Below are 24,452 nucleotides of genomic sequence, written 5' to 3'. Positions count from 1 at the left end.
AGAAATTCCAGAGCTTGGGCCCAGGGAGCTGAAGGCAGGGCTGCCAACGGTGGAGCATCAAAGTTGGGAATGTACAAGGAGCCCGAATGGGAGGAATGTAATATCAAGGAGAGTTGTGGCACCTTGAGGAGATTACAGAGATAGGGAGGGGTAAGGCCGAGGACGGATTTAAAAACAATATTGGATTTGTTTATTGTCACGTGTACCGAGGTACAGTGAAAAGTATTTTTCTGCGAGCAGCTCAACAGATCATTAAGTACATGGGAAGAAAAGGGAATAAAAGAAAATACATAATAGGGCAACACAACATATACAATGTAACTACATAACACCGGCATCGGATGAAGCATACAGGGTGTAGTGTTAATGAGGTCAGTCCATAAGAGGGTCATTTAGGAGTCTGGTAACAGCGGGGAAGAAGCTGTTTTTGAGTCTGTTCGTGCGTGTTCTCAGACTTCTGTATCTCCTGCCTGATGGAAGAAGTTGGAAGAGTGAGTACGCCGGGTGGGAGGGATCTTTGATTATGCTGCCCGCTTTCCCCAGGCAGCGGGAGGTGTAGATGGAGTCGATGGATGGGAGGCAGGTTCGTATGATGGACTGGGCTGTGCGCACGGCTCTCTATGAGAATCTTCAAGTCTAGATGTTGCTGAATGGGAGTTACTGTAGGTCAGCGAGCACAGGAGTGATAAGGAACCTGGGATTGGCCATAAGGTGAGACACAGGCAGATGCGTTTTGGATGACCTCAGTGTTTTGGAGGGTAGAACATGGAAGGTCAGCAGGACTGCACTGGAATAGTCCCAGCTGGAGGTCCCGAGACATGGATGAGGGTTTCATCAACAAATGAACTGAGATTGCGACAAATACAGACACCGGGGCAGAATTGGGGAACAGAGAGAACTTGTGTTCCCCGAATTTCCACACCCCTCACTGGTGATGTCACAAGGTTTATTCCCAGTAAGGGTTAGAACCTCATTTTAATGATATTGAATACATTTAAATATTGTTCCCCCCCCCCCCCCCCGAATATTTAAACTTTCTGACGTGACTTGCTGCATTCCAGAGGTGAGAGGTTTGTCATATGAGGAGAGATTGAGCAGTTTAGGCCGAGATTCTCTAGAGTTGAGAAGAACGAGGGGAGGTCAAATTGAGGTTTACAAGATGCTAAAAGGTTTGGATAAAGTAGACGTGGAGCGGATGCTTCCTCTTGTGGGACATTCTGAAACAAGAGGTCATAGTCTCCGGATAAAGGGCAGCAAATTTAAAACGGAGTTGAGGAGAAACTACTTCACCCAAAGGGTTATGAAACGGTGGAATTGATAAACACGGTGGCAGAGTGGTTAGCACTGCTGCCTCACGGCGCCCAGGACCCGGGTTCGATCCTGGACTTTGATCACTCTGAACATGATTATTAACCACATTCTCCAAGTGTCACAAATCGACAATTATGTCGAACAAACACCTATAAAATTGAAGGAACTTAAGTGGGAGATATTTGAGACGAGGGAAGTTCAGAGAGGCTGTTGAAAGTAGAGAGAAAGTTGGAAGGCCGAGGAGGCGGGTTCAGGGAGTGTGGGAGTGTTTACATCAGTAACTCAAACTCGAACAGTAACTCATTTATCTTCTGATATCTGCTTTATTACTTTTAATTAAAAAATTACAAATCTTTACAGGATTAAACTCTATCTTTCTTTCTCACACAGTCTGTATACTTGCAGCTACACAGAAAGCTGGCAGTCTCGAAGGAGCACTTTGTTAACTTCATCAAGGAGCAACTTATCTCAACTACAAACCTCCAACTAGGATGGCTTTATATGCAGTCATATTTCCTAAAATACATTTCACGTTTGCACTAAAACTGCAAATAAACGAACTGCCTAATCAGCAAGATAACACACACTGCTCCAGGACCGAGTTCAGTCACTACCCTGCCTTCCTATCGGGGGATGGGAGAGGGGAATGACGAGTGACAGAATCTTATAGTAAATGTAAGTCAGTGATCGGGGACCAAGGCTGCGCATGGCGAAGAAATGGGGATCAAAAACTGGAATTAGCCCCTGCTGAGGACAGCTGGTAAGACACACTGGCAGAGTTTGGCAAACGAGCAGCTGAAATGGGGCAAGATGATCTGCTGGCACCGGTTTTCAGTCTGAGCTAGATATGGTGAGATTCGGCCCAATGTTATGGAGGTGTAAATCGGCGAAATTAGTGGTGGCACAAATATGCTCACACAAAATAATTAATGGATTGTTCATTGCTATCAAATCCCAATTTAAATGACAATCTCAATAGATCCTTTCGGCTAGAAACATCTTGGGAATCTTACTGCTAGGCAAAGCGACTGATAGCAGTTCAGATCCATGTCACCGCTAATGATGAGCTGGTTAGTTTTGAAATGGGTTCCGTGCTATTTCTCTGGGCTACTGAGTCACAAGATGGTGAGGGATCCATTCTTTAACCCTCCAACACAGAGGCTCAAAAGAATTCAGACTCTAGAAAGGTCAAACTTGGAATCATGTCCAGCATTTGCAAACTTAACCTGATCAAACCAAGTTAAGATTCTATTGCTCCCTGTACTCACCCCACTAACCCTGGGATTTAACCCTTTCACTGAAGAATTCCTGTTTTTCAAATGGCTCATGTGCCGACAATATTTTAAGTTAAAGGTTGATGTCAGGAAACACTTCCTCACACAGATTAGTTGAAATCTGAAACGCTCTCCCAAAAAGCAGTCAAGGTTCGGGGTTAATTGAGCTTTTGAAAGGATTGCTTTGGGAAAGGGGTTTAAGGATTGCAGCACAATGGATCCCTAACACCCAGCTGTATCCTGACCTCCATAAACTCTGTGAATCTGCTGAATTGTCCAGACCTTCACCCTGATTTGATACCAGGGTGGGGATTTTGATTTGTAAATTTCAGAATCTCCATAATAACCTTTCAATTTTACTTTGTTGCACACCGATTTTATTAAAGTGTCGTGTCGTTGCAGTGTGCAAAGGGTTAATATTCAGCAACCAAATGGAGCAAAGTTGAACAAATTCTCCAAAAATCAAGACATGCTGAATTTTGTAAAATGAGAAAACCACCAGATAAGCATTGAAAAAACAGGAGGTTCCCGGCCATTCCAGTCAAGAGTAACCTTATGTTGCAGTTCATTGTTTACAGATGGTTAAGTATTAATCTGGGCACCAAACGTGTTCAGATGCAGCAACGAGTCACTCAGTTCTGCCTCTACTGATCCTTACACTGCACCAAATCTCCTGGAAGAACCCAGGCGGGGGGGGGGCGGTGGACACAAACTCGGAAGTAAGAAATGCAAATCATTCCACAGTGTCGGGCGCCCTTCCAAGTGTGCTGATCTACCACTTACTGCTGTTTGTTTCCATGTGGATTAGAAATGGTTGGAGAGGGTAGTTCTTCTTGAATTTGGTTAAGCTGGTCACATCATGAGGAACGCTAGTCCCAAGAAAATTGAACATTCTCCTCTCCAGGGAATGATTAACTTTCCCCACAAGCCAGAAATGCAAGAATTGGTCAGAATATTGGACGTCTCAGAGATCAGACTTTCAGTGAAGGTCTGTGGCTATCAGTATTAATGATCGGAGAAGTGCTTGGGAGTTCGCTCAGGGTCACACACTGGCACAGAGGGGAGGGTCACGCACTGGTACAGAGGAGAGGGTCATACACTGGCACAGAGGGGAGGGTCACGCACTGGCACAGAGGAGAGGGTCACGCACTGGCACAGAGGAGAGGGTCACGCACTGGCACAGAGGAGAGGGTCACGCACTGGCACAGAGGAGAGGGTCACGCACTGGCACAGAGGAGAGGGTCACGCACTGGCACAGAGGAGAGGGTCACGCACTGGCACAGAGGAGAGGGTCACGCACTGGCACAGAGGAGAGGGTCACGCACTGGCACAGAGGAGAGGGTCACACACTGGCACAGAGGGGAGGGTCACACACTGGCACAGAGGGGAGGGTCACGCACTGGCACAGAGGGGAGGGTCACGCACTGGCACAGAGGAGCTCTGTCGGTAACAGGTCAAGACATCAAATGTTAAAGTGCGACCACCACTGTCCTCAAGGCAGTGTGAGCTCTGTGCTTAATGACCTCTAAATGATACACACTGAAGGATAAAATCCACAGAGTTGGTGCCCAGTCGAGATTCCACAAAGGATAACAATGAGTGAAATAGACTGAATTTGCCCCGGATGCATGTTATTGATCAGCGAGCTGAAACAATAGACTAAGAGTGAAGCCACATACACACTGAATATAGAAGCAGCATAACGATCACATTAAAAAGGGCCATCACCTCCCGTCCCAACTGAATTGGCCACTTCAAGCAGGAAATTCACTTCATATAATAATTCTCATTTCATCCTGGTCACTATTGATTATTATTAAACATTTAGCAGATAATTTAATGGCAAATCAACTAAAACGGTTTGCTTAATGCACCACAAAACTGAAATAAAATGGAAAGGATCTCAGCTTGATTGATGGGGACCCGTTGCAGCTGTAATATGACTAGGTTCAGTTTGTAAAATACAATGCAGGGAGGGGGTGAAAGGGGGTCATTCATACTGATCCTGCTGGAGAATCTATCATTATATTTAGGGAGTCTTGATGCTCTCATTTCTCATGTGCTGAACCTTCGAGTGAGCCTCGTCAACCTTTGCTTCTCAGGGTTTACCAACCCTCTGGCCACCACTTTATCTAAACCAAGACGCTTCAGTTTCCCCACCAGGTTCATGCTGAAGATATTTCTTTGGGTCCTGTTTCCTGTTGGGCTCCTTCCATCCTCTGCAGAATTCATCCTCTTGAGCATGGACCTGGCCAAGCTGGAGGTAAGGAAGGGTTTTAGAGGTGGACTAGTGTACTTCAGTGCAAACGGGGACTTGGAAAGGTAGACCAAATGTGCGCCTGGATTTGGGAAATTGGACAGGGTTCCATTCGCATGCTGCTGAATAATGGCAGAATCCTCAGCAACTCTGGTGTCTTCAGTATTACAGATGAGGTCATACACCGCTGCAGATATTCCCTGTTCCTTTAACAAGGTGACTAATCCAAGTGAAGTGCTCATTGTGATCGTGTGTTCTCTCAGGTTAGTGGCTGACTCAGATGCATAACGTTTACGGTGGGGGGCACAGCAAGCTGCTCGCAATGTCTCGGAATTCCTGCTGGACTTGGTGGTCCCGAAGGTATTTGTGTTTCGGCTGGGCGCAGTAGTACTTAATGTGCTTACGTTCCCACATGACAGAGTTGGCCGAAATCTGTCGAAATTCCCACATGAAGAGATGGGCCTCAGTCTGTCCAAATTCCCATCAGATGAGGTAGACCTCAACTTGCCAAAGCTGCTGCAAGAGGAGTTAGGTGTGTGGTGGAAACTGGAAGAGAGTAAAGGGATAAACATTCAATAATATATTTGACAATCAAATCAATAATACAACAAGGTCGAACTGGCATTCTCATGGTAGCATTGCACTGAGTGTAGCCCAACTTAAAAGATTTGGGGTGTGAATTACCGGCCTCATCACCCCCGACTTGGTGCCGCGATGAGGTCGTTGAATCGTGCAAGAGGCCTCTCCTGATTTTCGGGAGCTTGAGACGTCTCGCGAGGTTCAACCGAATCTCGCAAGACGTCGTGATTTGGATCTCGTCCACGCTGGGACCAGGAAATTCAGAAGTTGCAGCAAGAGATCAGGGACCACCATCGCCAAATGAAAGTGTGCAAGTGCTGTGATGTTGGGAACCCATCCTACACAACTCCCACCCAATCCAAAACACCTCAATCCACACAAACCCCGCCAAATCCTGACAAACCAATCACAATGCTCTGAAGCTCATTTCAACTGAGCCAACCTCAGCTCACAGTTACCTCACGCAGTGAACCCCAACATCACAAATGTTCAAACTCAGCCAATCGACCTCATTGCAAATTATCAAAACCCAACTCAAAATCATTTTGTGCAATCCTGCAAAGTTCAATTCACCTCAAACTCAACCAATCCAAGCTACCTCTCTCCAGTCCTATCCAGCTTTGATTACCATCTGACCAATCTTCATCAATCTGACCTTAATCCGAAACCCTCAACAATCATGCCGCAGGGCACGGTAAGTCACTGGGTTTTGTAGATTCCGGCGCGATCTAATGGAAAGGTTTCCAAGTGTCATTTGTGGTGGGTTTTGCTGGGAGTTTCTCCTCGGCTCTGTCAGCGAGTTCCCCACCGCTATCTAACCACTTAGTCATTTTTCTGGGCCCTGGGGAGTTTCTCCGCGGTCAAGCCCACACTTAGGCGTGGGAAGCTGAACTTGCTGGCCAGACTGGCTCCTCAGAGATCGGACCACCATTTTGAAAGGGTGCCCCGATCTCCAAGTGAGCTTGTGGGTCCTGCAGCCTCTCCCCCTCTCCCCCCCCCCCCCCCCCCCCCCCACCGATCCATGAACAATGTCGCCCCTCACAAACATGGGCGTTACCCCCCAATTGATGACACCCCACTGTGGGGTTGCTGAGAGCCCACCTTTTCAGGCCTTCCTATGCCCTCTTCTGGGTCCCCCTTCCAGGGCCCCCACCCTTCACCCCACCCAACCTTCTGGAGGCCCCTTCATAACCAACTCCACTTCCTTTCATGGGTTTGACCCCTCCCCAGGTCTTGACCCTAGAAATGTCACCCTCGCGCCCAAGCGCCCTGGCACTGCCACCCTGGCACCCTGGCAGTGCTCCTGCCAAATCTGCAGGGCCAGGGTAAAGATGAGACATGAAGGTTCAGTTAGGGCGTTCGAGAGTTACAAGTTAGCTAGAAAGGACCTAAAGAGAGAGCTAAGAAGAGCCAGGAGGGGACATGAGAAGTATTTGGCAGGTAGGATCAAGGATAACCCTAAAGCTTTCTATAGATATGTCAGGAATAAAAGAATGACTAGGGTAAGAGTAGGGCCAGTCAAGGATAGTAGTGGGAAGTTGTGCGGGGAGTCCGAGGAGATAGAAGAGGTGCTAAATGAATATTTTTTGTCAGTATTCACACAGGAAAAAGACAATGTTGTCGAGGAGAATACTGAGATTCAGGCTATTAGACTAGAAGGGCTTGAGGTTCATAAGGAGGATGTGTTAGCTATTCTGGAAAGTGTGAAAATAGATAAGTCCCCTGGGCCGGATGGGATTTACCCTAGGATTCTCTGGGAAGCTAGAGAGGAGATTGCGGAGGCTTTGGCTTTGATCTTTAAGTCATCTTTGTCTACAGGAATAGTGCCAGAAGACTGGAGGATAGCAAATGTTGTCCACTTGTTCAAGAAGGGGAGTAGAGACAACCTCGCTAACTATAGACCAGTGAGCCTTACTTCTGTTGTGGGAAGAGTCTTGGAAAGGTTTATAAGAGATTTCATAGAATTTACAGTGCAGAAGGAGGCCATTCGGCCCATCGAGTCTGCACCGGCTCTTGGAAAGAGCACCCTGCCCAAGGTCAACACCGCCACCCTATCCCCATAACCCAGTAACCCCACCCAACACTAAGGGCAATTTTGGACACTAAGGGCAATTTATCATGGCCAATCCACCTAACCTGCACATCTTTGGACTGTGGGAGGAAACCGGAGCACCCGGAGGAAACCCACGCACACACGGGGAGGATGTGCAGACTCCACACAGACAGTGACCCAAGCCGGAATCGAACCTGGGACCCTGGAGCTGTGAAGCAATTGTGCTATCCACAATGCTACTGTGCTGCCCATGATAGGATGTATAATCATCTGGAATGGAATTATTTCATTAGAGATAGTCAACACGGTTTTGTGAAGGGTAAGTCGTGCCTCACAAACCTTACTGAGTTCTTTGAGAAGGTGACCAAACAGATGGATGAGGGTAAAGCAGTTGATGTGGTGTATATGGATTTCAGTAAAGCGTTTGATAAGGTTCCCCACGGTAGGCTACTGCAGAAAATACAGAGGCATGTGATTCAAGGTGATTTAGCAGTTTGGATCAGAAATTGGCTAGCTGGAAGAAGACAAAGGGTGGTGGTTGATGGGAAATGTTCAGACTGGAGGCCAGTTACTAGCGGTGTACCACAAGGATCTGTTTTGGGGCCACTGCTGTTTGTCATTTTTATAAATGACCTGGAGGAGGGCATAGAAGGATGGGTGAGTAAATTTGCAGATGACACTAAAGTCGGTGGAGTTGTGCACAGTGCGGAAGGATGTTACAAGTTACAGAGGGACATAGATAAGCTGCCGCGCTGGGCTGAGAGGTGGCAAATGGAGTTTAATGCAGAAAAGTGTGAGGTGATTCATTTTGGAAGGAATAACAGGAAGACAGAGTACTGGGCTAATGGTAAGATTCTTGGCAGTGTGGATGAGCAGAGAGATCTCGGTGTCCATGTACATAGATCCCTGAAAGTTGCCACCCAGGTTGAGAGGGTTGTTAAGAAGGCGTACGGTGTGTTAGCTTTTATTGGTAGAGGGATTGAGTTTCGGAGCCATGAGGTCATGTTGCAGCTGTACAAAACTCTGGTGCGGCCGCATTTGGAGTATTGCGTGCAATTCTGGTCGCTGCATTATAGGAAGGATATGGAAGCATTGGAAAGGGTGCAGAGGAGATTTACCAGAATGTTGCCTGGTATGGAGGGAAGATCTTATGAGGGAAGGCGGAGGGACTTGAGGCTGTTTTCGTTAGAGAGAAGATGGTTAAGAGGAGACTTAATTGAGGCATACAAGATGGTCAGAGGATTAGAAGGGTGGACAGTGAGAGCCTTTTTCCTCAGATGGTGATGTCTAGCATGAGGGGACATAGCTTTAAATTTAGGGGAGAGAGATATAGGACAGATGTCAGAGGTAGGTTCTTTACTCAGAGAGTAGTAAGGGCGTGGAATGCCCTGCCTGCAACAGTAGTGGACTCGCCAACACTAAGAGTATTCAAATGGTCATTGGATAGACATATGGACGATAAGGGAATAGTGTAGATGGGCTTTAGAGTGTTTTCAGAGGTCGGCGCAACATCGAGGGCCGAAGGGCCTGTACTGCGCTGTAATGTTCTATGTTCTAGGGTGGCAGTGCCAAGGTGCCTATGTTCAAGCAGGAGTCCATGGGGGGGCACCCTACCCTATCCCTGACCATCCAGGGGCCTCCAATGGCCTGGAAGACCCTCCGAGTGCCATTCCACCTGGTCCACATCTGTAAGGACCAGTACTGAACGGCACCTGGCTGGAGTCTCCCTTCGGAAGTCGGTAGCTGCTGGGAACCCGATAGATCCTGGGGACATCACACCTAAGTGGGTTTTAAACCTACTTGGACATGTGAGGCTTGGTCCCGCCCATTGTGCATGGGATCCCGAGGCATACTGGTTGTCGGGAAGTCCGAGGGAGGCCTCTACCAGCATCTACTGGCCGCGTCGCGCTCCCGTTCTGGCGCAATGAGGCCGGTAGATTGCGCCCAATATTTCCATGGGTATATATTCTGGAAATAAATCCAGAGGTTGAATTCAATTCCAACTGTTGGTCAATCCGATAATGAGACCCAAATGGCTCCTTTGGTTAAATCAATTATTTAGAATCTCAACTCTAAACCTTATTTCAGTAGGCTGCAGATGGATCCAAATTGAGTAGGTGAAAGAAAACTAAGCAATTATATTTCCAATATCCATCAGATCCCAGCCCGGTCAGCTCTGTTGGATCCATACCGGCTGAGTTTATTTAGAACTCAATCATGAACTTCCTCGGGTCCTTAGCAGCGAAGCCCGTACTCGGTGAGACTCACGGGGAGACAGATTGTTCCACCCCGGACTCTCCTGCGGGTTATAACACTTGCATTGGGCAGAATCTTACCAGATTTTATCAAAGTGTCTGGCTGACACTGGAAACTGGCGTGCAGCTCTCCAGTGGCACACATCCGTTTTCACTTGAGCCTCCTTAAAGAAAACAATGAGCGAGCGGGGTTTACTTCGTTACTCTGGCAGGGCAGGGCCTAATAGAGCTGCCACCCAGCTCCACAGAGATTGGGGGGCCACCTTTAAAGGGTGCCAAGATCAGAACTGAGGTTTTACCATCCGCCCCTCCATCTTCTCCCCCTCCCCCTCCCCCTCCCCAACATGGAGGTACTGTGTGTGTGTGTGTGTGTCCCACCCCCAGACAATCACTGGGTGTTCCCTCCCCACCCCCGGATAATCATCGGGGACTCCCCCTCCCTCTGCCACCACCGTCAACAATTCACTGCCATTTCCTCCCCCTCAGAGGCTGCCTTCCCCTTGCAAGTTCCCCCTCACTGCCTGCTCTCCCTCCCCCACCGCACATAAATGCCTCTTGTCCCCTCCCCCTACTCCCATTTCAATTATTTATCTCTCAATCACCATGACCAATGAAGCGGATTGCCTGCTCATTATCACATTGCTAATTGTAGGAGTCACATTTCCAAGTGACTACACTTTAAAAGTACTTCATTAGCCGTAAAACACTTTATGATGTCCAAAATATTGGGAGAGGTGCTATATAAACGCAGGATATTGTTTTTATTTATTTCTGTTGAAGTCACTGAGAACATTAGGAGATATCGACATTGGCCCGCTGATCTGAATTCACCCAATTCCTTCACTCAATTGGCAACACAACCAAAAGGAATCATGCGCTTAAGTCAGGGCCAGTGTTCACTGGACAAGTACACGTGAGCTTGACCAGAAGGGAGTCACTGGAAATTAAACCCGAGTAGGAACCCCGAATGATCTTCCTCCCTTCAAAGCCAAGGCGCTGAGACTAATTATAATGACCCAGTGATTGTTAGGCTGGGAATCGAGTAGTGGGGAGGCGGATTGGAGAAGCTGGGATTGTTCATCCTTGGAGCAGAGAAGGTTCAGAGCAGATTGAGCGGAGTTGTTCAAAGTGACGGAAGATTTTGATAGAGTAAACAAGGGGAAACAGTTTTCATGGCAGGAGAGTCGATAACCTGAAGGACACAGATTTAAGGTGATTGGCAAATGAACCAGGGAGGTGTTCAGGATAATTCTTTAAAGCAGTGAATTGTTGCGATCTTGAAGGTGCTGTCTGAAAGGGAGGTCACAGTAAGAAGTCTTACAACACCAGGTTAAAGTCCAACAGGTATGTTTCGAATCACTAGCTTTCGGAGCACTGCTCCTTCCTCAGGTGAATGAGGAGTTCACCTGAGGAAGGAGCTGTGCTCCGAAAGCTAGTGATTTGAAACAAACCTGTTGGACGTTAACCTGGTGTTGTAAGACTTCTTACTGTGCTCACCCCAGTCCAAAGCCGGCATCTCCACATCATGACGGGCGGTGGAAACAGATTCAATAGGAACTTTCAACAGGTTGCGTATCAGTCTGCAAAGTCTTCCCAACATGCCAATGGCTGATGGTAAGAGGAGGAGAGATTCCTGGTCAACCACACTTGGTGCAAAGTGGCACCCCTCAAGATACAAGCCTCTCGCAACAGAGAAGTGACCTGTCCCAGGTAAAACTGCTCGGGAGTCCGGGAAGTCTGCCTTGTGCACCACTCAGTGTGAGTAAAACAACAACAACACAATGAATACTGACCTCCAGGAGTTCATGGAAATAAATCTCAACAAATGAAACAGTTCCTCAATAAACCCAATGGACAACTGCCCAGGCTGCCAGGTGATGTCAGTGAGACAGGTGTACTATAGGAGGAAGCAAGTGTTCTATAGGAGGGGCCAGGTGTTCTATAGGAGGAAGCAGGTGTTCTATAGGAGAATCTCGTGCTCCACACACGGAAAGTCTACACATGAGCAGCTGTTCTATGTGAGAGACAGACACGCGACAATGGGGACGAAACACCACAATCTTACTTTGAAATTCAACACTCCTTAAACTTTCAGTAACTGCCCATACCATGTTTTTTTCTGCCTGTATTTGGGATAAAGACAACACTCTATTAGCAAATCCTCAGGCAATCCGTCAACATTCACATCTGGGTTTTAGGGCCAGTGGCCTGTTTCAGAATGGGAGAGGGAGGGAGTGTGGGTGGTAGGGGATAAGGGGGATGGGGGATGTAATGCAGGGGAGGGGAAGCATTAGACAGAGAATAGCTTCATCCCTCCTAGTCCTCATCCAATACGGAGGACAAGACATCAATCTTTTTACCAAGTCCCTCCCACAAGGAACAGGGGGCGTCATTCTCCGACCCCCCGCCGGGTCGGAGAATGGCCGTTGGCCGCAGTGAATCCCGCCCCCGCCGAAGTCTCCGGTACCGGAGATTGGGCGGGGGCGGGAATCAGGCCGCGCCGGTTGGCGGGACCCCCCGTTCAATTCTCCGGCCCGAATGGGCCGAAGTCCCGCCCAGAAATTGCCTGTCCCGCCGGCGTAAATCAAACCTGGTATTTACCGGCGGGACCAGGCGGCGTGGGCGGGCTCCGGAGTCCTGGGGGGGGGGCGCGGGGCGATCTGACCCCGGGGGGTGCCCCCACGGTGGCCTGGCCCGCGATCGGGGCCCACCGATCCGCGGGCGGGCCTGTGCCGTGGGGGCACTCTTTCCCTTCCGCCTCCGCTACGGCCTCCACCATGGCGGAGGCGGAAGAGACTCTCCCCACTGCGCATGCGCCGGGAAACTGTCAGCGGCCGCTGACGCTCCCGCGCATGCGCCGCATTTCCGCGCCAGCTGGCGGGGAAACAAACGCCATTTCCGCCAGCTGGCGGGGCGGAAATCCCTCCGGCGTCGGCCTAGCCCCTCAATGTTGGGGCTAGGCCGCCAAAGATGCGGAGCATTCCGCACCTTTGGGCCGGCGCAATGCCCGTCTGATTGGCGCCGTCTTTGGCGCCAGTCATCGCACCGTTGGGGGAGAATTTTGCCCAGGATGTGGAGCTCTGCAGCCACAAAGCTGTAACTCCCAGCTGGATCCAGCTTCAACAACAGTTGTCCCTGAAGATTCTCATAACAGGATATGAGGAGTTGCCTCCGAAAACTATAATTCTCTGCCCAAAAACAAATTCCGTGTGACGTGGGGAGAAATGACCTTCCCCACTTCTGACCTTATGATGGATGAATGTTCACTGATGTGACTGCACAATGTTCAGCACCATTCACAACTCCTCAGACACTGAAGCGTCCGTGTCCAAATGCAGCAAGACCTGGACAATATCCAGGCTCGGGCTGACAAGTGGCAAGTTACATTCGTGCCACACAAGTGCCAGGTAACGACCATCTCCAACGAGCGGGAATCTAACCATCTCCCCATGACATTCAATGGCATTACAATCCCCCACCATCTGGGGGCGACCACTGACCAGAAACTGGACTAGATTAGCCATGTTAATAATGTGGTTACAGGAGATCAGAATCCGGGAATTCTGCAGCAAGTAACTCACCTCCCGACTCTCCAAAACCTGCCCACCATTAACAAGGCACAACTTAGATGTATGATGGTGCCTGGATGAGTGCATCTCCAACAGGACACAAGAAGTCCAACACCATCCAGGTGTGATGAATACAGGAATTTCAGATATATTGCATGTTATGTAATTGGTGCAGTAAGGGTTAAAAACCTGGGTACGTGTGTGTAACAGCTGTAATAGTGTTTTAAAAGAATACTAGTTTGCAAGACAGCAAGGCGTTTTGGCAGCCAGAGGTGTAATTAAAACATCGTAAAAGTTTGGGCTGATGGATTTTTGTTTGTATTGTGGAATACTTAATTAGAGACATTGCCCAATTTAACCCACAAAAAACAGAGTCCTGTTTTGGGCGTATTTATCGGGATGTTTCTTTGCGCCTGCTGCAAACGACCTCGTTATAGAACATAGAACATTACAGCGCAGTAAAGGCCCTTCAGCCCTCGATGTTGCGCCGACCTGTGAAGCCACTCTAAAGCCCATCTACAGTATTCCCTTATCGTCCATATGTCTATCCAATGACCATTTGAATGCCCTTAGTGTTGGCGAGTCCACTACTGTTGCAGGCAGGGCATTCCACGCCCTCACTACTCTCTGAGTAAAGAACCTACCTCTGACATCTGTCTTATATCTATCTCCCCTCAATTTAAAGCTATATCCCCTCATGCTAGACATCACCATCTGAGGAAAAAGGCTCTCACTGTCCACCCTTCTAATCCTCTGACCATCTTGTATGCCTCAATTAAGTCTCCTCTTAACCTTCTTCTCTCTAACGAAAACAGCCTCAAGTCCCTCAGCCTTCCCTCATAAGATCTTCACTCCATACCAGGCAACATTCTGGTAAATCTCCTCTGCACCCTTTCCAATGCTTCCACATCCTTCCTATAATGCGGCAACCAAAATTGCACGCAATACTCCAAATGCGGCCACACCAGAGTTTTGTACAGCCGCAACATGACCTCATGGCTCCGAAACTCAATCCCTCTACCAATAAAAGCTAACACACTGTGCACCTTCTTAACAACCCTCTCAACCTGGGTGGAAACTTTCAGGGATCTATGTACATGGACACCGAGATCTCTCTGCTCATCCACATTACCAAGAACCTTACCATTAGCCCAGTACTCTGTCTTCCCGTTATTCCTTCCAAAATGAATCACCTCACACTTTTCTGCATTAAACTCCATTTGCCACCTCTCAGCCCGGCGCTGCAGCTTATCTATGTCCCTCTGTAACTTGTAACATCCTTCCGAACTGTCCACAACTCCACCGACTTTCGTGTCAGCTGCAAATTTACTCACCCATCCTTCTACGCCCTCCTCCAGGTCATTTATAAAAATGACAAACAGCAGTGGTCCCAAAACAGATCCTTGTGGTACACCACTAGTAACTGGACTCCAGTCTGAACATTTCCCATCAACCACCACCCTTTGTCTTCTTCCAGCTAGTCAATTTCTGATCCAAACTGCTAAATCACCTTGAATCACATGCCTCTGTATTTTCTGCAGTAGCCTACCGTGGGGAACCTTATCAAACGCTTTACTGAAATCCATATACACCACATCAACTGCTTTACCCTCATCCACCTGTTTGGTCACCTTCTCAAAGAACTCAATAAGGTTTGTGAGGCACGACCTACCCTTCACAAAACCGTGTTGACGATCTCTAATCAAATTATTTCTTTCCAGGTGATTATACACCCTATCTCTGATAAACCTTTCCAAGACTTTGCTCACAACAGAAGTAAGGCTCACTGGTCTATAGTTACCAGGGTTGTCTCTACTCCCCTTCTTGAACAAGGGGACAACATTTGCTATCCTCCAGTCTTCTGGCACTATTCCTGTAGACAAAGATGACTTAAAGATCAAAGCCAAAGGCTCAGCAATCTCCTCCCTAGCTTCCTATAGAATCTTAGGATAAATCCCATCCGGCCTAGGGGACTTATCTATTTTCACACTTTCCAAAATTGCTAACACCTCCTCCTTGTGAACCTCAAGTCCTTCTAGCCTAGTAGCCTGAATCTCAGTATTCTCCTCGACAACATGGTCTTTTTCCTGTGTGAATACTGACAAAAAATATTCATTTAGCACCTCTCCTATCTCCTCGGGCTCCCCGCACAACTTTCCACTACTGTCCTTGACTGGCTCTACTCTTACCCTAGTCATTCTTTTATTCCTGACATATCTATAGAAATCTTTAGGGATATCCTTGATCCTACCTGCCAAAGACTTCTCATGTCCCCTCCTGGCTCTTCTTAGCTAACTTGTAACTCTCGAGCACCCTAACTGAATCTTCATTTCTAATCTTTACATAAGCCTCCTTCTTCCTCTTGACAAGTGTTTTGTCTGCTTCAGTAAACCACGGTTCCCTCGCTCGACCACTTCCTCCCTGCCTGACAGGTACATACTTATCAAGGACACGCAGTAGCTGTTCCTTGAACAAGCTCCACATTTCCATTGTGCCTGTCCCCTGCAGCTTTCCTCTCCATCCGATGCATCCTAAGTCTTGCCTCATCGCATCATAATTGCTTTCCCCCAGATATTACTCTTGCCCTGCGGTATATACCTATCCCTTTCCATCACTAAAGTAAACGTAATTGAATTGTGGTCACTATCACCAAAGTGCTCACCTACCTCCAAATCTAACACCCGTCCTGGTTCATTACCCAGTACCAAATCCAATGTGGCCTCGCCTCCCATTGGCCTATCTACATACTGTGCCAGGAAACCCTCCTGCACACATTGGACAAAAACGGACCCATCTAAAGTACTCGAACTATAGCGTTTCCAGTCAATATTTGGAAAGTTAAAGTCCCCCATAACAACTACCCTGCTGCCTTCGCTCCTATCCAGAATCATCTTTGCAATCCTTTCCTCTACATCTCTGGAACTTTTCGGAGGCCTATAGAAAACCCCTAACAGGGTGACCTCTCCTTTCCTGTTTCTAACCTCAGCCCATACTACCTCAGTAGACGGGTCCTCATCAAACGTCCTTTCTGCCACCGTAATACTGTCCTTGACTAACAATGCCACCCCTCCCCTCTTTTACCACCTTCCCTGAGCTTATTGAAATATCTAAACCCCGGCAGCTGCAACAACCATTCCTGTCCCTGCTCTATCCATGTCTCCGAAATGGCCACAACATCGAAGTCCCAGGTACCAACCCATGCCGCAAGTTCACCCACCTTATTCCGGATGCTCCTGGCATTGAAGAAGACACACTTTAACCCACCTTCCTGCCTGCCGGTACACTCCTGCAACTTTGAAACCTTACTCGTGACCTCACTACTCTCAACCTCCTGTATACTGGAGCTACAATTCAGGTTCCCGTAATCAAACGGGGATCTGTCATTTTTCCTGGACTCGTTGAGGAACGCCCGCCGAGACCACATTTACCCCTCGTCAGTGCAGGAAGAGATTGGGGCCCCGTTTGTAAATGCCGCCCCAATCTCTCGGCCCCTCAGACACTCCATCATGGTCTGCAGACCACCCCCCCAACACTACCCCATATTACCTCCTGGGTGTCCTCAACCCCCCCCCCCCACCTCTTACATGCTGGGCACCCCCGGGCCCGATACCTGGCATGGGCAACCTGATATCTGGGCACCACGGTGGCACTGCCAGGGTGCCCTGTTGGCACTGCCAGGGTGCAAGGCTGGCAGTGTAAGTTCTAGTGTACCACCCTGTCCAGGGTACCGACCAGCCTGGGGCCACCTGGGGCCTTGAAGACCCCCCAGGTGCTTTATGCCTGGTCCATGTTGGACCAGTGCTAAATGGCACCATGGTGAGGTTCCCCCAGCCTCCGGCATTAGTTCCCAGCCCTCAGGAGAATCGGCATAGACATATTTAAATGGGCCTAATGGCTGGGCGCACGATCCAGGTCATGCCATCTTGTGAGATCTCGCTAGAACTCGCGAGGCATTCCGAGCATCATAAATCTCACAAGAGGCCTCTCTCAAAATATAATGACCTCGTCACGTCACTGAGTCTGACGCGACAAGGCCTTTCGATCATTGTGTTCAGTTAGGAAGATGGTGTAATTCATGGAAGCAGTCAGTTGTTGATGTTTTTAGGGTTAGTTTGTGGCTGGGAGGGGAGCAGAGAAGGTTCCTGAAGATTCTGCATTGTTCTGACAGGGGGTCAGGTCTCTTTCTGTAAAGCAGTCTCAAAAATCTCTCTTTCTCAAAGTGGTTTATCCAAGACATCTCTAAGCAAGTATTCCTGGGTCTGCTAACTGTATTTAAAAGTGGATTGAGACCTGAGATGGTTTTGTTGTTTGAGTGGGAATAAAGGAAGCAGTTAAGGGTTATTGTGTCACTGTGTGGATTAGCATTGTTTAAGGGTAATTATAATTTTTTTTTCTGGTGTGAGGCTAAAGATATTTTAATACGTGTGAGCAATAAAGTTTGTTTCAATAAACCATATCCGTATTTTATGTGAAATCACTCCTGGAGCGAGGTATCTTTCCTCACAGACTTACAAAACTAAAATAAAATATTGGCTTCCTGTCTAGTATCCTAGACACTGTTGGAGTCTGAATTCCCTCCCTAACAGCACTGTGGATGTACCTACACCAGATGAATTGGTTTTTCTTGCCGGCCCATTCTAATTGCTCTTGAGAAAGTGCTGGTGAGACACAGACTACAGCGGCTAAGAAGATGGCTCACCACCACCACTTCCTCAGGGGAAATTAGGGATGGACACCTTATCAGAGACCTTGGAACGAGCACCCTACCCAAGGTCAACACCTCCACCCTATCCCCAAAACCCAGTAACCCCACCCAACACTAAGGGCAATTTATCATGGCCAATCCACCTAACCTTTTGGGAAGATCTCGCCCATTGTCTCATTGCTGTTTGTGGGATCTTGCTGAGCACAAATGAACAGTCGTGTTTCCTGCATTAGAAAAGTGGCAACAATTCAAAGGGACTTCACTGGCTGTGTGGCACAGGGACACAGGCAGGTTGAGCAAGGTGCTTTGCACAAGCAGGGTCTCGATATGAAGGGGTGCACAGTGTCCATTGAACAATCAGGCATTATAAATCATCTGATGACAGCGGTCAGCGGACTCTGCACCCCTCCATTACCCCCACAACCCACCCCAATACTCACTCTTACCTCAGTGTCACCGTGCTGAGCTCGTCAGAGGGATGCATGATGCGACAGGTAGTGATTGTGCAGGTGGAGTGAGTGTCAGGCAAACGGTTTGTGGAGTGATAGGCTGAAACTAAAAGCAGACAGAAATTACTACACTTTACTTGCTGTGTGCGTGTGTTCAACTGAACAGAAAGCTTTGGGGCGTGGAATATATCAGAGTGTTACAGTGAGGAGATGGGTTATATCAGAGCGTTACAGTGAGGGGTGTGGGGTATATCAGAGTGTTACAGTGAGGGGTGTGGGGTACATCAGAGTGTTACAGTGAGGGGTGTGGGGTATATCAGAGTGTTACAGTGAGGGGTGTGGGGTATATCAGAGAGTGTTACAGTGAGGGGTATGAGGTATATCAGAGTGTTACAGTGAGGGGTGTGGGGTATATCAGAGTGTTACAGTGAGGGGTGTGGGGTACATCAGAGTGTTACAGTGAGGGGTGTGGGGTATATCAGAGTGTTACAGTGAGGGGTGTGGGGTATATCAGAGTGTTACAGTGAGGGGTGTGGGGTATATCAGAGTGTTACAGTGAGGGGTGTGGGGTATATCAGAGAGTGTCACAGTGAGGGGTGTGAGGTATATCAGAGTGTTACAGTGAGGGGTGTGGGGTATATCAGAGTGTTACAGTGAGGGATGTGGGGTATATCAGTGTTACAGTGAGGGGTGTGGGGTACATCAGAGTGTTACAGTGAGGGGTGTGGGATATAACAGTGTTACAGTGAGGGGTGTGGGGTATATCAGAGTGTTACAGTGAGGGGTGTGGGGTATATCCGAGTGTTACAGTGAGGGATGTGGGGTATATCAGTGTTACAGTGAGGGGTGTGGGATATAACAGTGTTACAGTGAGGGGTGTGGGATATAACAGTGTTACAGTGAGGGGTGTGGGGTATATCAGAGTGTTACAGTGAGGGGTGTGGGGTATATCAGAGTGTTACAGTGAGGGGTGTGGGATATAACAGTGTTACAGTGAGGGGTGTGGGGTATATCAGAGTGTTACAGTGAGGGGTGTGGGATATAACAGTGTTACAGTGAGGGGTGTGGGGTATATCAGAGTGTTACAGTGAGGGGTGTGGGATATAACAGTGTTACAGTGAGGGGTGTGGGATATATCAGAGTGTTACAGTGAGGGGTGTGGGATATAACAGTGTTACAGTGAGGGGTGTGGGGTATATCAGAGTGTTACAGTGAGGGGTGTGGGGTATATCAGTGTTACAGTGAGGGGTGTGGGGTATATCAGAGTGTTACAGTGAGGGGTGTGGGGTATATCAGAGTGTTACAGTGAGGGGTGTGGGATATAACAGTGTTACAGTGAGGGGGGTGGGATATATCAGAGTGTTACAGTGAGGGGTGTGGGGTATATCAGTGTTACAGTGAGGAGATGGGTTATATCAGAGTGTTACAGTGAGGGGTGTGGGATATAACAGTGTTACAGTGAGGGGTGTGGGGTATATCAGTGTTACAGTGAGGGGTGTGGGGTATATCAGAGTGTTACAGTGAGGAGATGGGTTATATCAGAGTGTTACAGTGAGGGGTATATCAGAGTGTTACAGTGAGGAGATGGGTTATATCAGAGTGTTACAGTGAGGGGTGTGGGGTATATCAGTGTTACAGTGAGGGGTGTGGGGTATATCAGAGTGTTACAGTGAGGGGTGTGGGGTATATCAGTGTTACAGTGAGGGGTGTGGGGTATATCAGAGTGTTACAGTGAGGGGTGTGGGGTATATCAGAGTGTTACAGTGAAGGGGGTGGGGTATATCAGAGTGTTACAGTGAGGGGTGTGGGATATAACAGTGTTACAGTGAGGGGTGTGGGGTATATCAGAGTGTTACAGTGAGGGGTGTGGGATATAACAGTGTTACAGTGAGGGGTGTGGGGTATATCAGAGTGTTACAGTGAGGGGTGTGGGATATAACAGTGTTACAGTGAGGGGTGTGGGATATATCAGAGTGTTACAGTGAGGGGTGTGGGATATAACAGTGTTACAGTGAGGGGTGTGGGGTATATCAGAGTGTTACAGTGAGGGGTGTGGGGTATATCAGTGTTACAGTGAGGGGTGTGGGGTATATCAGAGTGTTACAGTGAGGGGTGTGGGGTATATCAGAGTGTTACAGTGAGGGGTGTGGGATATAACAGTGTTACAGTGAGGGGGGTGGGATATATCAGAGTGTTACAGTGAGGGGTGTGGGGTACATCAGTGTTACAGTGATGAGATGGGTTATATCAGAGTGTTACAGTGAGGGGTGTGGGATATAACAGTGTTACAGTGAGGGGTGTGGGGTATATCAGTGTTACAGTGAGGGGTGTGGGGTATATCAGAGTGTTACAGTGAGGAGATGGGTTATATCAGAGTGTTACAGTGAGGAGATGGGTTATATCAGAGTGTTACAGTGAGGGGTGTGGGGTATATCAGTGTTACAGTGAGGGGTATATCAGTGTTGCAGTGAGGGGTATATCAGTGTTGCAGTGAGGGGTGTGGGATATATCAGAGTGTTACAGTGAGGAGTGTGGGGTATATCAGAGTGTTACAGTGAGGGGTGTGGGGTATATCAGAGTGTTACAGTGAGGGGTGTGGGGTATATCAGAGTGTTACAGTGAGGGGTGTGGGGTATATCAGTGTTACAGTGAGGGGTGTGGGATATATCAGAGTGTTGCAGTGAGGAGTGTGGGGTATATCAGAGTGTTACAGTGAGGGGTGTGGGATATATCAGATTGTTACAGTGAGGGGTATATCAGAGTGTTACAGTGAGGAGATGGGTTATATCAGAGTGTTACATGTGAGGAGTGTGGGATATATCCGAGTGTTACAGTGAGGAGTGTGGGATATATCAGAGTGTTACAGTGAGGGGTGTGGGATATATCCGAGTGTTACAGTGAGGAGTGTGGGGTATATCAGAGTGTCACGGTGAGGGGTGTGGCGTATATCAGAGTGTTACAGTGAGGAGATGGGTTATATCAGAGCGTTACAGTGATGGGTGTGGGATATAACAGAGGGCTACAGTGAGGGGTGTGGAAGATATCAGAGTGTTACAGTGAGGGGTGTGGGATATAACAGAGGGTTACAGTGAGGGGGGTGGGATATATCAGAGTGTTACAGTGAGGGGTTTGGGGTATATCAGAGTGTTACAGTGAGGGGTGTGGGATATATCAGAGTGTTACAGTGAGGGGTGTGGGGTATATCAGAGTGTTACAGTGAGGAGATGGGTTATATCAGAGTGTTACAGTGAGGGGTGTGGGGTATATCAGAGTGTTACAGTGAGGAGATGGGTTATATCAGAGTGTTACAGTGAGGGGTGTGGGATATATCAGAGTGTTACAGTGAGGGGTGTGGGATATATCAAAGTGTTACAGTGAGGGGTGTGGGATATATCAGTGTTACAGTGAGGGGGGTGGGATATATCAGTGTTACAGTGAGGGGCATGGGTTATATCAGTGTTACAGTGTGGGGTATATCAGTGTTACAGTGAGGGGTGTGGGGTATATCAGAGTGTTACAGTGAGGGGTGTGGGGTATATCAGAGTGTTACAGTGAGGGGGGTGGGGTATATCAGAGTGTTACAGTGAGGGGTGTGGGGTATATCAGTGTTACAGTGTGGGGTGTGGGGTATATCAGTGTTACAGCGTGGGGTGTGGGATATAACAGTGTTACAGTGAGGGGGGTGGGGTATATCAGAGTATTACAGTGAGGGGTGTGGGGTATATCAGTGTTACAGTGAGGGGCGTGGGGTATATCAGAGTGTTACAGTGAGGGGTGTGGGGTATATCAGAGTGTTACAGTGAGGGGTGTGGGGTATATCAGTGTTACAGTGAGGGGGGTGGGGTATATCCGAGTGTTACAGTGAGGGGTGTGGGGTATATCAGAGTGTTACAGTGAGGGGTCTGGGGTATATCAGAGTGTTACAGTGAGGGGTATGGGGTATATCAGAGTGTTACAGTGAGGGGTGTGGGATATATCAGTGTTACAGTGAGGGTTGTGGAGTATATCAGTGTTACAGTGAGGGGTGTGGGGTATATCAGTGTTACAGTGAGGGTTGTGGGGTATATCAGTGTTACAGTGAGGGGTGTGGGGTATATCAGAGTGTTACAGTGAGGGGGGTGGGGTATATCAGAGTGTTACAGTGAGGGGTGTGGGGTATATCAGTGTTACAGTGTGGGGTGTGGGGTATATCAGAGTGTTACAGTGAGGGGTGTGGGGTATATCAGAGTGTTACAGTGAGGGGTGTGGGGTATATCAGTGTTACAGTGAGGGTTGTGGGGTATATCAGTGTTACAGTGAGGGGTGTGGGGTATATCAGAGTGTTACAGTGAGGGGGGTGGGGTATATCAGAGTGTTACAGTGAGGGGTATATCAGTGTTACAGTGAGGGGTGTGGGGTATATCAGTGTTACAGTGAGGGGTGTGGGGTATATCAGTGTTACAGTGAGGGGTGTGGGGTATATCAGTGTTACAGTGAGGGGTGTGGGGTATATCAGTGTTACAGTGAGGGGTGTGGGGTATATCAGTGTTACAGTGTGGGGTGTGGGGTATATCAGTGTTACAGTGAGGGGTGTGGGATATATCAGTGTTACAGTGAGGGGTGTGGGGTATATCAGTGTTACAGTGTGGGGTATATCAGTGTTACAGTGAGGGTTGTGGGGTATATCAGTGTTACAGTGAGGGGTGTGGGGTATATCAGTGTTACAGTGAGGGGTGTGGGGTATATCAGTGTTACAGTGAGGGGTGTGGGGTATATCAGAGTGTTACAGTGAGGGGTGTGGGGTATATCAGTGTTACAGTGTGGGATGTGGGGTATATCAGTGTTACAGTGAGGGGTGTGGGGTATATCAGAGTGTTACAGTGAGGGGTGTGGGGTATATCAGTGTTACAGTGAGGGGTGTGGGGTATATCAGTGTTACAGTGAGGGGTGTGGGGTATATCAGTGTTACAGTGAGGGGTGTGTGGTATATCAGTGTTACAGTGAGGGGTGTGTGGTATATCAGAGTGTTACAGTGAGGGGTGTGGGGTATATCAGTGTTACAGTGAGGGGTGTGGGGTATATCAGTGTTACAGTGTGGGATGTGGGGTATATCAGAGTGTTACAGTGAGGGGTGTGGGATATATCAGAGTGTTACAGTGTGGGATGTGGGGTATATCAGTGTTACAGTGAGGGTTGTGGGGTATATCAGAGTGTTACAGTGAGGGGTGTGGGATATATCAGTGTTACAGTGAGGGGTGTGGGGTATATCAGTGTTACAGTGAGGGGTGTGGGGTATATCAGTGTTACAGTGAGGGGTGTGGGGTATATCAGAGTGTTACAGTGAGGGGTGTGGGATATATCAGTGTTACAGTGAGGGGTGTGGGATATATCAGTGTTACAGTGAGGGGTGTGGGGTATATCAGAGTATTACAGTGAGGGGTGTGGGTTATATCAGAGTGTTACAGTGAGGGGTGTGGGGTATATCAAAGTTTCAGATCCTGTTATCTCTCATTCATTTCCAGTCTTACTGACCATTGCCTTCTGGTTTGCTGTCGATAGGGGCTGTTATTATTTCCTGGCACGATGTAAAATCTGTTTCATCTTCTTCCAGATCATTGAGGTTGTAAACCTCGCCCATGTCAATGTCAAGTTGCCGGAAATCTTTGGTGAGGACACCTGGACGTGGGTCGAGGATCCCCCGAGGTTTGGCTGAGCAAGCTGCTGCCATTGATAGAGAGTCACTGAGCCTGAGGCAGAGACAGAAACAGCAAGGTCAGAAAATAGCAGACAGCACAGCAATTGAGATGGTGATCGTGTGGAGAGATTGAGTCAGCATGAGGAGACAGGAAAGAGAATGAGAAAGCGAGAGGGAGAGACAGAGAGAGGGAGACAGAGAGAGGAAGAGGCAGACACACAGACACGAGAGACAGAGAGAGGGAGACAGAGGGTGGGAGACAGAGCGAGGGAGACAGAGAGAGAGAGAGAGACACAGAGAGAGAGACAGGGAGGGAGACAGAGAGA

The 24,452-nt window shown here is 48.3% G+C and overlaps 1 protein-coding gene across 1 annotated transcript in view; it reads right to left on the bottom strand.

The window, feature by feature from the left end:
- Positions 1–1,614: 1,614 nt before the first annotated feature.
- Positions 1,615–24,452, bottom strand: part of LOC140398677 (trafficking kinesin-binding protein 1-like) — a 114,362-nt gene continuing 91,524 nt past the window's right edge. Inside the window, 4 exon segments of the mRNA XM_072487658.1 lie at positions 1,615–5,388; positions 18,450–18,558; positions 23,964–24,125; positions 24,128–24,178. Of these exon segments, the coding sequence (XP_072343759.1) occupies positions 4,641–5,388; positions 18,450–18,558; positions 23,964–24,125; positions 24,128–24,178 (1,070 nt within the window). The 3' untranslated portion in view covers positions 1,615–4,640.

The sequence above is a fragment of the Scyliorhinus torazame genome, chromosome 21 (assembly GCF_047496885.1).
Source record: "Scyliorhinus torazame isolate Kashiwa2021f chromosome 21, sScyTor2.1, whole genome shotgun sequence".
NCBI lineage: Eukaryota > Metazoa > Chordata > Chondrichthyes > Carcharhiniformes > Scyliorhinidae > Scyliorhinus > Scyliorhinus torazame.
The sequence above is the reverse complement of the archived record's forward strand: the minus strand, read 5'-3'. Positions and strand labels throughout refer to the sequence as shown.